Below are 14011 nucleotides of genomic sequence, written 5' to 3'. Positions count from 1 at the left end.
TTGATGAATCTGAACCTACGTGTCTAGCACAGCTTCTAGGGAAGACCATGTGGCCTTGTACTCGAGAGCCATAGTAATTCCACACACACAGTAGAGTGGCATCGTTCAAGTGCATGACACTTATTGGAAAGATGATATTAGGAAGGCGGATAAACAGTGTGTATAGGCGGAGTGCAAGGTGTATTATGGAGAAAAGTGTTGATTAGAGAAATGCATTGGCTATAGATCAGAAAGTTAAACATACCATGTATATATATATACATATATATATATACATATATATATATATATTAGTTTACCTTGTTTTCCTCCAGTTACCTTTAATACCATCACTTTGTGATCTTAGCAGCCAATTGGTTTGTAGAATAGGCTTTCCTGTATTACTGAGGAAACACTGACCAGTGTACACGGAGATGAAAGCTACAGAAAGAAAAACATAAGTATCTTTCATATATCACTGAATATTAAATTTTTCTACTGTTTTGATACAATATTTTAGTATTATGCTATGTTAGAAGAAATCTCTATAAATGTTGATGGATGATCATACATGGCTTGCATACATTGCATACAATATTTAATTTAGAGATCAAGAGAGAAAATACCTTACTTGTAAATGCCCACTTCACGGTAAAGCCGAATGTAGGAGAATCATTTAGTTGCTGAAATCCAATAAGAGGGGATTCCACAGTGGTATTATTAGTAGTTGATACAGCTGTTTCGTAGGATCCTGTAAATAGTCCACTGCCAGTGACAACAGATAGGGTCATCCTAGAGCCCAGGTCACTCATCCACTGACCCTGCAGATTGCACTGCGCAGACTACACAATAGAGAGAAATAATAATATTATTGATGAAGTCTTAGTATCAAGACAAACTATAAAAAATAAATACCTTCTCATCAGACTACATGGTAAGACCAGACGGGGCAGCAGTGACGCAGCTGCGATTATAATTTGTCCTGGTCATGTGATGAAGATACAGGTGCATAGCTCCTTAAAGTTAAGGCCCCCATATACACCTCACCTCACTGATTTAAGGCATTGTCTGACTATCCCCTGACACATGGTGTTTGAATTGGTGTGGAAACACCCGACACATTTGTTCTCAATGAAATAAGCCACTGCCATAGCTGTTTTGGCAGCAGCTTTCTCCCAAATGGAAACAAACAAGCACTTGGCCATGCGTTCATGTGCATAGGGGAATCATGAGAAATAGCGGTCGATTGAACCAGTGTTCGGCTAAGACATGTGTATGGTCAGATTTACACCAAATCTTGAAAAAGGTTTATCCCATGGCCAGAACAGATTTTTATTCCCTGATAGTAAATGTTGGATGATTGCCAGCACAAATCATGAAAATTGTGAGAAATTGATACAGAATTAAAGTAAAACTAACATTTCATTGCTGAAACCGTTTACTTTACTAAGTTTACTTCTTTCTTCTTAAGTGATTGCAAACATGCGCCAATAGATTTGCAGCTCTCGTCCAGGCATTGGGTCTGATATTCTCAGCAGAGCTGCTTTGGTGAGCACTGGTAACTAGTGATGAGCGAGTACCGTAATATTCGTAATCGCTATACTCGTAACGAGTACTTTGTAATAATCACGTATTCGTTCCGAATAGCGAGTACACTGTAAGTCAATAGGAAATGCGAGTAATTTTCTGCTGGACCCTACAAAGGGGTCTGGGGGCCTGAGGAAAAGGTTGAAATGGATGGGAAAGTGATGAAATAGAATGGGAAGAGCCTGGAGAATGTTCCTGCATTAATTTCTGACTCACATATGGTTTCTGGGAATAAGTTTGTTGCAGTATTATGCCACTTTTACAGACACACAAGAACAACTACCAAACCTAACCTAAATTGCATTTAACAGGCCAAAAAGGTTAAGAAACAGTTGTTCCTGCACAATCACTTGTATATAAGGCTAATAAACCAGAGAAACCCAAAAATATCCCTTTAAGCCTTTGTTCTCACATACTGTTGTGGCTTTTTTTCACCTTTTACAATTGGGAGGGCCCTGACTTATACATTTTGCAGGTCCCTCTGCCGTACATCATTATTAGTTCGCTATTCCCCAGCACTTTAAAAGCACATCTAGAACGTACTAGTAGGTATGTTGACCTTTGACCTGAGAGGCTTCAGGTGGCTCTGTAACATGCGTTTTGGAGGGACAGCTGTTACTTAGACATTTGGGCGGTCCCTCCGTCATTGACACTCAAATAGTGGAATACATATCCCATAGCAATATAAAATTGCGCGTAAAATAAGGGAGTAGTTTAAAAATTGGTGTTTAGTATCACCAAGCTCAATATTGGTGTTAAGTATCACCAAGCTAAATACACACAATGGATAAAAAGGTATTAATAAATAATAAATAAAAAATAAGTAAATGGATAGTTGGATAGTGTCTTGCTTCTCAGGTTGTCAAGGTGCTCAATATGAGTGGTTGACTTTAGGAGACAGAGGTTCGTAGATCCGCTATACTTGATTGGTGGCTCCTTGTGGTAGGCGGAGTGAGGTTAAAGGTAGTGGTACCTGGGATGAAGACAAGCTGGTTAGGTTTTTTTGGGGGTGGGTGAGTGGGTGACCAGTGGTCAGTGATATTCCAATGGAGTTACCTGCTATTGATAAGGCAATCAGCAGGCTGTAGGTCCAGTGGTGATGTCGTCCTTGCAGTAGGTAGACGCTCACCTTTGGTAGTATCTACGGGAAAAGGTAATTAAGGTTGTGGGATTGAGTGTTCGGTGTTAAGATGTTGGCCGAACTGTATATTGGTTTGCGACTTACCTGCTATTGGTGTGGCAATCAGCAGGTGGTGGATGATGTAAACGGTGTCTTGCTTGGATAGTGGTTCTGTATGGCTCTTTACAGAGATTAGTCTAGGAGAGTCAAGTGGGATAATGCCCAGTTGTAGGAGCGATGGAGGATAATTGGCTACCTGTAGGTAAGCTATAGGGGGTACCTGTGAGGGTCCAGTAGTTAGAAGGTAGGCTCCGTGGTAGGTGTTACAGATTTTGGTTTTGTCCTATTTTAAGTAGATGCACCAGGAGGATCTGGATGCTTGTCCAGAGCGGTTCTGGGAGAAAAATTAATAATAGTAGCAGTAGTGGGGACTAATATCAAGGTTAGCACAGTAGTAACAGGGTTGGCACACTAGGTGCCTAGAGTTACCTGCCAGGTAGGTTTGCAGGGGTGGTCCAGAGAGGTCTCAGGGATGTCTCAGGATAGTTAGGGTTTCTGATAGTAGTACCCGTTAGGTGGATGCAATACGAGGCTCTGGCTGCAGCAGGACGCTCAGGCTATGCCAGAGGGTCGGCTTCTGTAAGCTAAGGTGGTAGTTGTATTATTATAGACGGAGTGGTCAGTGGTCACTATTGGCTGGCTGTATAGTATTGGCTAGGTACCTGTCTTGGTGTAGATTTCAGAGGGGGGTGCAGCAGGAAGCTCTGGCTGACAAGTCTGTGTCAGATAGGACTAGTGTGGCACCCCAGGGGTCTGGTTTCCACAGTAACGGCAATGTTATGTCTGAGAGCAGGTGGGAGGTCTCTTGGTCAGGAATCCTATGCATGCCACACCTCCTGCCCAGTCCTGGGAGGGGAAGAACTTCCCCTGTATAAACCTGGGGCTGAGGCAGGGTTAGAGAGTGGAGAGGGAGAGCTCAGCCAGGAGGGCTGACAGGGAGCTGTGGCTCCGGCTGGGCCCAGCTCCTGGGCCATGCCAGAAGTAGAGAAGAGAAGCAGCATAGGAAGAAACAACAGGAGCTCTGTGGGAGCAGTGTTACAAAGAGTCAGGGGCTGGCAGCTGCAGAGCTCGCCCTGACTGAGAAGATTTCTTACCGGACCCGGAGTCCGAGGCTGTGGGGACTAACTCCTACCCAGCAGCAGAATCCGTCAGGCAGGGGATTTCAGGTCCTCTGGCCAAGAAACCCGAAGGCATGGTCACACGCATGGGACCAGCACCGCCGTCGTGGAGCGGAAGCTACTAGAAGGCCCCGAGTCACCGGCCATACGGGTGAGCACCACACGGTACACTCAGGGACGTGGGCTACTTATACTTGCTTCTAGCAAGGTAGCCAGAAGAGTATCGTTAGTTTGGGAGGCCTACAACTCCGCCTGGCCAGGGGAGATCCCATCTGCTCAAGGACTGACCAGGCCCCGACCGCTAGCCAGTACTCCGGGAGGGTCTATCTTTGTCACCAGTAAAGACCCTGAACTACACCGCATCGTCTCTGAGTGGTTCCTGCTACCCCCATCATCCACGTCTGCTGCCCTGAGGCCATACCCCTCCCGTTGGGGGTTATACCATCTACGCTGCACTATCCTACCACCGGCCTCAGCGGTCTGCCCTGCAGCGGCAGCTCCATAGCTGCATTCAACGGGTGGCGTAGTCGTCCTACATCTACTGCTAATATACCGCCAGTTAGTCTGACTCCCTGGGCACAGACCGGGTCACCGCCACGAGACTACAACCCTCAAGAGATCCGGCTCCGGGTAAGCTCCCGCGTGCGCAACGCAGCGCGACACAGGCCCAGGGGCGCGTCAACTTTTGGCGTAGTCGGCAGGATCTCGTGCCCGCAACCACCGGGTACTGCGTGCCTGAAAAAGACTGTTCAAACTTACCAGTGGTGAAGATTCCCGCCATCCGGCGCCATCTTCTACCTTCTTCCCGCCATCCGCAAAGTTTTCCCGCCATCCGGCGCCATCTTCTGCCTTCTTCCCGCCATCCGTGGAGTTTTCCCGCCTTTGGACGCCATCTTGAAGACGCCGCGCGGGAAGAAGAGGGGCGTGGACTCCGAAAGCGCGCGAGAACTGAAGCCCCGCCTCACGTCCGGACGTTGCGTAAGGTCCTGGAAGGAGCCCAGCAGACGCCGACGTCACAGGAGCGCGACGGAAGGTCCTCAACCCTGACGATCCACTGCGGAGCCGCGGCCTACGGAAGAGGATCATCGCAAGGTAGGCCACGGTCCACTAGGGGGGAGAAGGATGTCGGATACGGAGGAGAGCTTCACCGCTTCAACCCCCGCCAGCGCCACCGCTGTTGCGGTCATGCCTTTCACCATGCCCTATATCCCGGGGGCAGCCTGGCTACCCCAGTACTCAGGGGAGTCACATACCCTGCATGACTTTAGAGAAAAGCTGGATAGCCTCTTCCAGGTGTACCCCCTCACAGAGGAGCAAAAAGTGAGCATCCTGGTGGCCCAATTAACCGGGGCAGCCCAAAGGGAGGTAAAGTCCTGGCCACCTGGGAGGAGGACTGTCGCAGAGATACTAACCCAGCTAACCGAGGAGGAGCTGCAGTACTACCAATACGAGGAAAGCCAAGAGGACCCGGACGGGTCTGAGGACTACCCTCAGGAGGGAGCACAAAGAGGACATAGCTACTGAAGGGAAGTAGCGTGAATAAAGAGCTGTAAATAGTTACCCGTAAGGGTACAAGGACTGCTGCTAATTAAAATATGGTCCCCGTTGGGATTAGTGAATTGTTCCCCATGTGCCCCTATCTTAAACCAGGCTGAGGACTGTGAGCAGCCATTCCTTATCCCCACTGGCCGAGGACTGAGAGCGGCCATATCCTGTAAATAATTATGTGTTTCTAGTAATTTATGGGAGTCTTTGGTGGATTTGCCGGGAATCCTTTGTACATAGTTGGAGCGTAACCCAGGACTGACTAAAGACTGTTAAGGACTCGGGGCAGGACAGACCCCTACCTGGTTACGTCTCCCTGTTTTGGTGAAATGGATACCTTGCTTTTCTTCAAAAACTGCACCCGGTTGCGGACACGCCGTAACCATCTTTATGTGTTTTTCTTATTGTATTATTATTGTTTATACCTTGTTATGTTTTTCTAAAAATATGTTTAGTCCCGGAGTACTAAATTTCACTAGGGGGGAATGTGGCACCCCAGGGGTCTGGTTTCCACAGTAACGGCAATGTTATGTCTGAGAGCAGGTGGGAGGTCTCTTGGTCAGGAATCCTATGCATGCCACACCTCCTGCCCAGTCCTGGGAGGGGAAGAACTTCCCCTGTATAAACCTGGGGCTGAGGCAGGGTTAGAGAGTGGAGAGGGAGAGTTCAGCCAGGAGGGCTGACAGGGAGCTGTGGCTCCGGCTGGGCCCAGCTCCTGGGCCATGCCAGAAGTAGAGAAGAGAAGCAGCATAGGAAGAAACAACAGGAGCTCTGTGGGAGCAGTGTTACAAAGAGTCAGGGGCTGGCAGCTGCAGAGCTCGCCCTGACTGAGAAGATTTCTTACCGGACCCGGAGTCCGAGGCTGTGGGGACTAACTCCTACCCAGCAGCAGAATCCGTCAGGCAGGGGATTTCAGGTCCTCTGGCCAAGAAACCCGAAGGCATGGTCACACGCATGGGACCAGCACCGCCGTCGTGGAGCGGAAGCTACTAGAAGGCCCCGAGTCACCGGCCATACGGGTGAGCACCACACGGTACACTCAGGGACGTGGGCTACTTATACTCGCTTCTAGCAAGGTAGCCAGAAGAGTATCGTTAGTTTGGGAGGCCTACAACTCCGCCTGGCCAGGGGAGATCCCATCTGCTCAAGGACTGACCAGGCCCCGACCGCTAGCCAGTACTCCGGGAGGGTCTATCTTTGTCACCAGTAAAGACCCTGAACTACACCGCATCGTCTCTGAGTGGTTCCTGCTACCCCCATCATCCACGTCTGCTGCCCTGAGACCATACCCCTCCCGTTGGGGGTTATACCATCTACGCTGCACTATCCTACCACCGGCCTCAGCGGTCTGCCCTGCAGCGGCAGCTCCATAGCTGCATTCAACGGGTGGCATAGTCGTCCTACATCTACTGCTAATATACCGCCACTTAGTCTGACTCCCTGGGCACGGACCGGGTCACCGCCACGAGACTACTACCCCTATCAGATCCGGCTCCGGGTAGTCCCTGCGTGCGCAACGCTGCATCACATAGGCCCAGGGCGCGTCACTAGCTGTAGCTGTGCTGAAATTGTAGGGTTGTAAAGGGGCCGCGCGCGCCGTCCTAAGGAGTCCCCAGCCAATGGCCGGAGGATCTCACCATATATAAGGCACCTCCTCCAAAATGGAGGTGCCCGAGCAATGTTGTTGCAAAGCCTCTCAACTCTGCTTCAGCCCTCAGGTCCCGTTACCAGATACCTGCCAGTTACCTGCCAGATTCCTGCTTGATTCCTGCCTGATACCTGTCTATCTGCTTGCTTTCCTGCGGTCCGACAGTCTGCCTACCAGCACCTGCCAGTCTGTCTATGGATCAGTCTGCCCGCTCACCTGGGAGCGCCCACCTGCTACCTGCCTGCTAGCCTACCTGGAGGCTCTGCCGTCACTTGCCGTGACCACCTGCCAGCCAGCCGTGAGACTCTTACCCGCTCACCTGGGAGCGCTCACCTGCTTCCCGTCTGCTAGCCTACCTGGAGGCTTAGCCGTCACTTGCTGTGACCACCTGCCTGTCCAGAGACTCTTGCCCGCTCACCTGGGAGCGCCCACCTGCTACCTGCCTGCTAGCCTACCTGGAGGCTCTGCCGTCACTTGCTGTGACCACCTGCCTGTCCAGAGATTCTTGCCCGCTCACCTGGGAGCGCTCACCTGCTACCCGCCTGCTAGCCTACCTGGAGGCTTAGCCGTCACTTGCTGTGACCATCTGCCTGTCCAGAGACTCTTGCCCGCTCACCTGGGAGCGCCCACCTGCTACCTGCCTGCTAGCCTACCTGGAGGCTCAGCCGTCACTTGCTGTGACCACCTGCCTGTCCAGAGACTCTTGCCCGCTCATGTCACGCTGTCTCTGCGTACAGGAGGTCAGGGGCCTAAGCTGACCCTAAGCTGGGGCCCTGACTAATCCCTCTACCTGGAGGTACTGTTAAAGGTACAGAGGTCCAGGCCGCCAGCGTAACCCCTACCTCCTGAGGATCCCTGCACCTCAGTAATCTAGTCCTGAGAAGGACCCCGATCACAACAATAGGGGACAGGAAATAATATGCCAACACTCAGTACTTAGACGAACGAGACAGTACAAGGGACAAACCAAAAACCACCTTGCATACAAAAACTACTCACAACAACAGAGGGAACACCAACGGGAAAGGAGATAAATGATAAAGCGAGGAAGGGAAAAATCACACCAAATACACTTAGCTCAGAACTCCAAAACACCACGATCCGCTCTGTTTGTCTGTATGAAATGCTTTCACCGACGCTTCCCTAACAGACCGGCAGGCATTTGAAGGAGTCCCACTACAGCAGCATTGATTGCAGCTGGGCGAGGCTGGACCTGTCTAGCACAGAGAGAGAGAGTTAACTCCCTCACTGCCGAAAAACACAAAGCACCAAAAACTCAGCTGCGAGAAGTCAGGCTGTGTAATCGTGACGATCTTCGTGGCGACACACCCGTGACAGCTCACCTGGGAGTGCTCACCTGTTACCTGCCTGCTAGCCTACCTGGAGGCTCTGCTGTCACTTGCCGTGACCACCCGCCTGTCAAGAGACTGTTCCCGTCACTTGCCGTGTCCGTTCTGTCCTTCTACCCTGAGATTGTTCTTGTCACCTGCCGTGTCTACCTTCCCGCCTTCCCTGGGAGCCACCTGGCTCCTTACAAAGACTGCCCCTTTGTATAATAGCTCAGAGGTTCCACCTCCCAGACCCGTTACAGTTTGCTCGGGCCATGGAACCCGATGGCACCCAAACTCCCTCGCTCTCGGACCTATGCCATGAATTGTCCCGTCAGAGGTCCCAACAGGAGTCCATTCTGAGCCACCTGCGTAGTGTTAACTCCCGCCTGGACACACTGACTACCTCTTCGGGACCTGCTTCCAGTCGCACGACTCCTACCCCGGCAGCGTCGCTGCCCATCAATACCATGGCATCTCTTCCCGGTCCCCGCCTCTCCGCCCTGCCTCGTTTTGGCGGAGATCCCGGTCAGGCACGGGGCTTCATTAACCAGTGCACTCTGCACTTCGAACTGTTGGCACACCAGTTTTCCACCGACCGAGCCAAAGTAGCCTTCATCATGTCCCATCTCACGGGGGAGGCGCTGGCTTGGCTAAATCCTCTATGGGAGAGAGGAGACCCCCTGGTGTCCAACCTGCCAGCCTTTCTCACGGCTTTCCGGAAAGTCTTCGACGAACCAGGACGGAAGACCTCATCCGCCTCATCTCTGCTACGCCTCCACCAAGGAAGTCTCACCATGGGCCAATATGCCATACGGTTCCGTATCCTTGCTTTGGAGCTTGCCTGGGATAACGACGCCCTGGTGTCCGTCTTCTGGGAGGGTCTGTTCGGTCGTATTAAAGATGAACTCGCCGGTCCGAACATTCCTACCACTCTCGACGACTTAGTTACACTTGCCACCCGGATTGACATCCGGTTCCAGGAGCGCACCAAAGAGGCCACCCGTGAGAGGAGGTTTCCACTCCTTGCCCCTACCTTCCAGAGACCTGTCACTTCCTCCGTTACTCCCCAGGCGCACTCACCCGAGCCTATGCAGGTCGACCAGACCAAGATGGTCAAGACCCGTCAAGAATTATGCCGTGCCGAGGGGAGCTGCTTCTACTGTGGCAGTAAGGAGCACCGGATCCGTTCCTGCCCGGAGAGGTCGGGAAACGCCTGTGTCTAGGATCGCCCTAGACAAAAGTAAACCCTCTCCATCTCTGATGCTGTCGGTCTCTATCATCTGCGGGGAGAACCGCTATTTTGAACTGGCTCAACTTGACTCTGGAGCTGCCGGAAATCTCATTTCTCAGTCCCTGGTAGAGAAATACCGCCTTCCCACCAAACCTTTGGCTGTACCCTTATCTGTCGCCGCCGTGGATGGGGGCCTCTTACCACATCCCATCCAACTCATCACCGAATCCATAACTCTGCAGGTGGGAATGCTGCACTCTGAGAGCATCTTCTTCCATGTTCTGCCTGGACTCTCTCACGCCCTCTTGCTAGGCCTACCTTGGCTCCAGAGACATGCACCCGTGTTTGATTGGCAGACCGGAGAAGTTCTTCGCTGGGGACAGGACTGCCATAAGACTTGTTTAGTTCCTGTTCATCCTGCTCGTCCTTCTCCTACCCCAGCCAATCTACCCAGCCTACCGGTTCCCTATTGGTCTTTTGCGGACGTCTTTAATATAAGAGAAGCAGAGACATTACCCCCTCATAGACTATACGACTGCCCAATCGACCTGATGCCCGGCGCTACTCCTCCCCATGGGCGTATTTACCCTTTGTCCGCTGCTGAGACCCGGTCCATGTCTGAATATATTGAGGAGAAACTGGCCCGGGGATTTATCCGGAAATCTACCTCCCCGGCGGGAGCAGGCTTCTTCTTCGTCATAAAGAAGGACGGCTCACTCCGTCCCTGTATAGACTATAGCAGCCTTAACCAGATCACAGTGAAAAATAAATACCCCCTTCCGCTCATTCCTGAATTATTTGACCGTCTGAGGGGGGCTAGAATCTTCACCAAACTGGACCTCCGTGGGGCGTATAATCTGGTCCGTATCCGTCAGGGGGATGAATGGAAGACGGCATTCAACACCCGTGACGGCCACTATGAATACCTTGTAATGCCCTTCGGTCTCTGTAACGCTCCCGCCGTCTTTCAAGAGTTGGTCAATGACATCTTCCATGACCTTCTCTACTCCTGCGTGGTGGTGTACCTGGACGACATCTTGGTCTTCTCTCCGGACCTTCTCACTCACCGGAGGGACGTTCGTCAGGTCCTGCTCAGGCTCAGGCAGAACCACCTCTACGCTAAATATGAGAAGTGCCTCTTTGAGCAGACCTCGCTTCCGTTTCTGGGCTACATAATCTCTCAGACCGGCCTACGAATGGATCCTGAGAAACTGTCTGCCATCCAGAAGTGGCCCCGACCAGAGGGGTTGAAGGCTATTCAGCGGTTCCTGGGCTTCGCCAACTACTACCGCCTCTTCATTCTGCACTTCTCTTCCCGGACTGCCCCTATCTCTGCGCTCACCCATAAGGGCGCTAATCCCAGAGAATGGCCGCCCGAAGCAGAGGAGGCCTTCCTTTCCTTAAAACAAGCTTTCTCCTTCGCTTCTGTGCTGCATCGTCCGGACGGCAACAAACAATTCTTCCTAGAGGTTGACACTTCCTCCTCCGGAGCCGGAGCGGTACTTACCCAAAAATCGTCTTCCGGAAGAATGGTAACCTGCGGCTTCTTCTCCAAACTCTTCTCCTCTTCTGAGCGCAATTATTCTATAGGAGACCGAGAATTATTGGCCATTAGGCTGGCACTGGAGGATTGGCGTTACCTGCTCGAGTGGGCTCTTCACCCGGTAATAATTTACATGGACCACAAGAACTTGACTTACCTCCAGAGCGCCCAGAGACTTAACCCGCGCCAAGCCCGGTGGTCCTTGTTCTTCGCCCGCTTTGATTTCATTCTTCATTTTCGCCCGGCAGACAAAAACATCAAAGCTGATGCCTTGTCCCGATCCTTTTTGGTCTCTGATCTTGAGGAGGAGCCTAAGCACATCATCGACCCCGCCAGAGTAATGCAGGTGGCCCTCGTGAATCTAAATCGTCTTCCACCCGGAAAGACGTTCGTAACAGTATCTGATCGTGAGAAGGTCCTACACTGGGGACACTCATCTAAGCTAGCTGGCCACGCTGGTCAGAAGAAGACCCTCCAGCTTATTACCCGGCATTACTGGTGGCCTACCCTGCACAAGGACGTAATAGATTTTGTTTCTGCCTGTGTGTCCTGCGCCCTCAACAAAGTTCCGAGACACCTGCCAGCCGGCCGCCTCCTTCCTCTTCCTGTACCTGCTGCCCCGTGGCAACATATAGCTATGGACTTTATAACGGACCTCCCTGTCTCTGCCGATTGTACGGTCATTTGGGTGGTCGCTGACCGCTTTTCTAAGATGGCTCACTTCGTTCCCCTGCTGGGCCTCCCGTCTGCATCCGAGTTGGCTAAAGACTTTATACATCATATTTTCCGTCTTCATGGTCTTCCTCTCCACATTGTATCCGACCGAGGGGTTCAGTTCACCTCTCGCTTTTGGCGAGCCATGTGTAAATTGCTGGGAGTCACCTTGGACTTTTCTTCTGCTTATCACTCACAGTCCAACGGTCAAGTAGAATGGATCAACCAAAATTTAACCAGTTACCTCCGGCACTTTATTAATGCTCACCATTCCGACTGGGTGGATCTTTTACCGTGGGCCGAATTTTCCTACAATAATCACGAGAGCGAATCTTCCTCCAAATCTCCGTTTTTTGTAGTCTACGGTCAGCATCCTCGGATCCCGTTGCCCGTCTCCACCTCGGTGGACAACCCGGCTTCGGAATCTTTTGTTAGCGAATTTTCCTCCATTTGGGAGAGTACCAGATCCGCACTTCTTCAGTCTTCCGAGCGGATGAAAAAACAGGCTGACAAAAGACGTCTGGATCCACCGCAATTCCGTCCTGGAGATAAAGTCTGGCTCTCGTCCAAATATGTCCGGCTCAAGATTCCTTCTTACAAGTTAGGGCCTCGGTTCATCGGCCCACTGGAAGTTATCAAGCAAATCAGCCCGGTGGCCTATAAATTGAAACTCCCGGCCAACTTGCGGATCCCTAACTCCTTCCATGTATCGCTACTCAAACCCGTGGTACTTAACTCTTTTTCCAAGTCGACAGGTACGCCTCCTGCTCCGGTTTCCGCTGAAGACGAGTTTGAGGTAGAGAACATTCTAGCCACCAAAAGGGTAAGAGGAAAGACCTTTTTTCTAGCGGATTGGAAAGGGTTTGGTCCTGAGGAGAGAACATGGGAGCCCCGGGAGAACATCCATGCCCCTCTCATCCTTGATAAGTTTCTCTCTGGCCTAACAAAGGGGGGGCCTAAAGGGGGGGGTACTGCAGCGTCGGCGTCCCTGCCTAGCAGGAAGCAGGGACGCCGATGCTACAGTACCCCCCCTTTAGGCAGGGATGCCGTTCCCCTCACCTCTCCGCTCCGTGCCCGGCGTCTTCCTCCCGCTCTGCTGGCAGTGCGTGCTGCTTCCCGGCCACTGTGCTTAGGGCGCACGCGCGTGCTCCCCCTCTCTTAAAGGGGCCGCGTGTGCCGTCCTAAGGAGTCCCCGGCCAATGGCCGGAGGATCTCTCCATATATAAGGCACCTCCTCCAAAATGGAGGTGCCCGAGCAATGTTGTTGCAAAGCCTCTCAACTCTGCTTCAGCCCTCAGGTCCCGTTACCAGATACCTGCCAGTTACCTGCCAGATTCCTGCTTGATTCCTGCCTGATACCTGTCTATCTGCTTGCTTTCCTGCGGTCCGACAGTCTGCCTACCAGCACCTGCCAGTCTGTCTATAGATCAGTCTGCCCGCTCACTTGGGAGCGCTCACCTGCTTCCCGCCTGCTAGCCTACCTGGAGGCTTAGCCGCCACTTGCTGTGACCACCTGCCTTTCCAGAGACTCTTGCCCGCTCACCTGGGAGCGCTCACCTGCTACCTGCCTGCTAGCCTACCTGGAGGCTCAGCCGTCACTTGCTGTGATCACCTGCCTGTCCAGAGACTCTTGCCCGCTCACCTGGGAGCGCTCACCTGTTACCTGCCTACTATCCTACCTGGAGGCTCTGCTGTCACTTGCCGTGACCACCCGCCTGTCAAGAGACTGTTCCCGTCACTTGCCGTGTCCGTTCTGTCCTTCTACCCTGAGACTGTTCTTGTCACCTGCCGTGTCTACCTTCCCGCCTTCCCTGGGAGCCACCTGCCTCCTTACAAAGACTGCCCCTTTGTATAATAGCTCAGAGGTTCCACCTCCCAGACCCGTTACAGTGCCCATTGTAGCGTTGGGCTTGACCCTCCTCCTCCTCTTCCCCCTTCCTCTCCACTATCATGTGATACTGTGGTCCTAAATTCAAATGTTCAGAGGGCCTGCAGTAGGCAGGAAAGCTGAGTTTTGTGAAAGCCCTGTGTAACATCCTTGGCGGCATGCTTGCATGGTGCACCACCTCCCACCATGCAAGACCGCGATCTTACCTGTCAGTCCATGCTGCACTCTTTGCTCCAGTACCTGCTGT

General features: G+C 52.1%; 1 protein-coding gene across 1 annotated transcript in view; it reads right to left on the bottom strand.

Moving 5' to 3' along the window:
* Positions 1-295: 295 nt before the first annotated feature.
* LOC141268638 (avidin-like) overlaps positions 296-14011 on the bottom strand; it is a 30739-nt gene continuing 17023 nt past the window's right edge. Inside the window, exons 2-3 of the mRNA XM_073680345.1 lie at positions 611-821; positions 296-420 (exon numbers count right to left, since the gene is read on the bottom strand). Coding sequence (XP_073536446.1) covers positions 296-420; positions 611-821 — 336 coding nt within the window. The remainder of the gene's footprint in view (positions 421-610; positions 822-14011) is intronic.

This window comes from Phyllobates terribilis, unplaced genomic scaffold, assembly GCF_046119375.1.
Source record: "Phyllobates terribilis strain yellow unplaced genomic scaffold, ASM4611937v1 Scaffold_1__5_contigs__length_1240528914, whole genome shotgun sequence".
NCBI lineage: Eukaryota > Metazoa > Chordata > Amphibia > Anura > Dendrobatidae > Phyllobates > Phyllobates terribilis.
The sequence above is the reverse complement of the archived record's forward strand: the minus strand, read 5'-3'. Positions and strand labels throughout refer to the sequence as shown.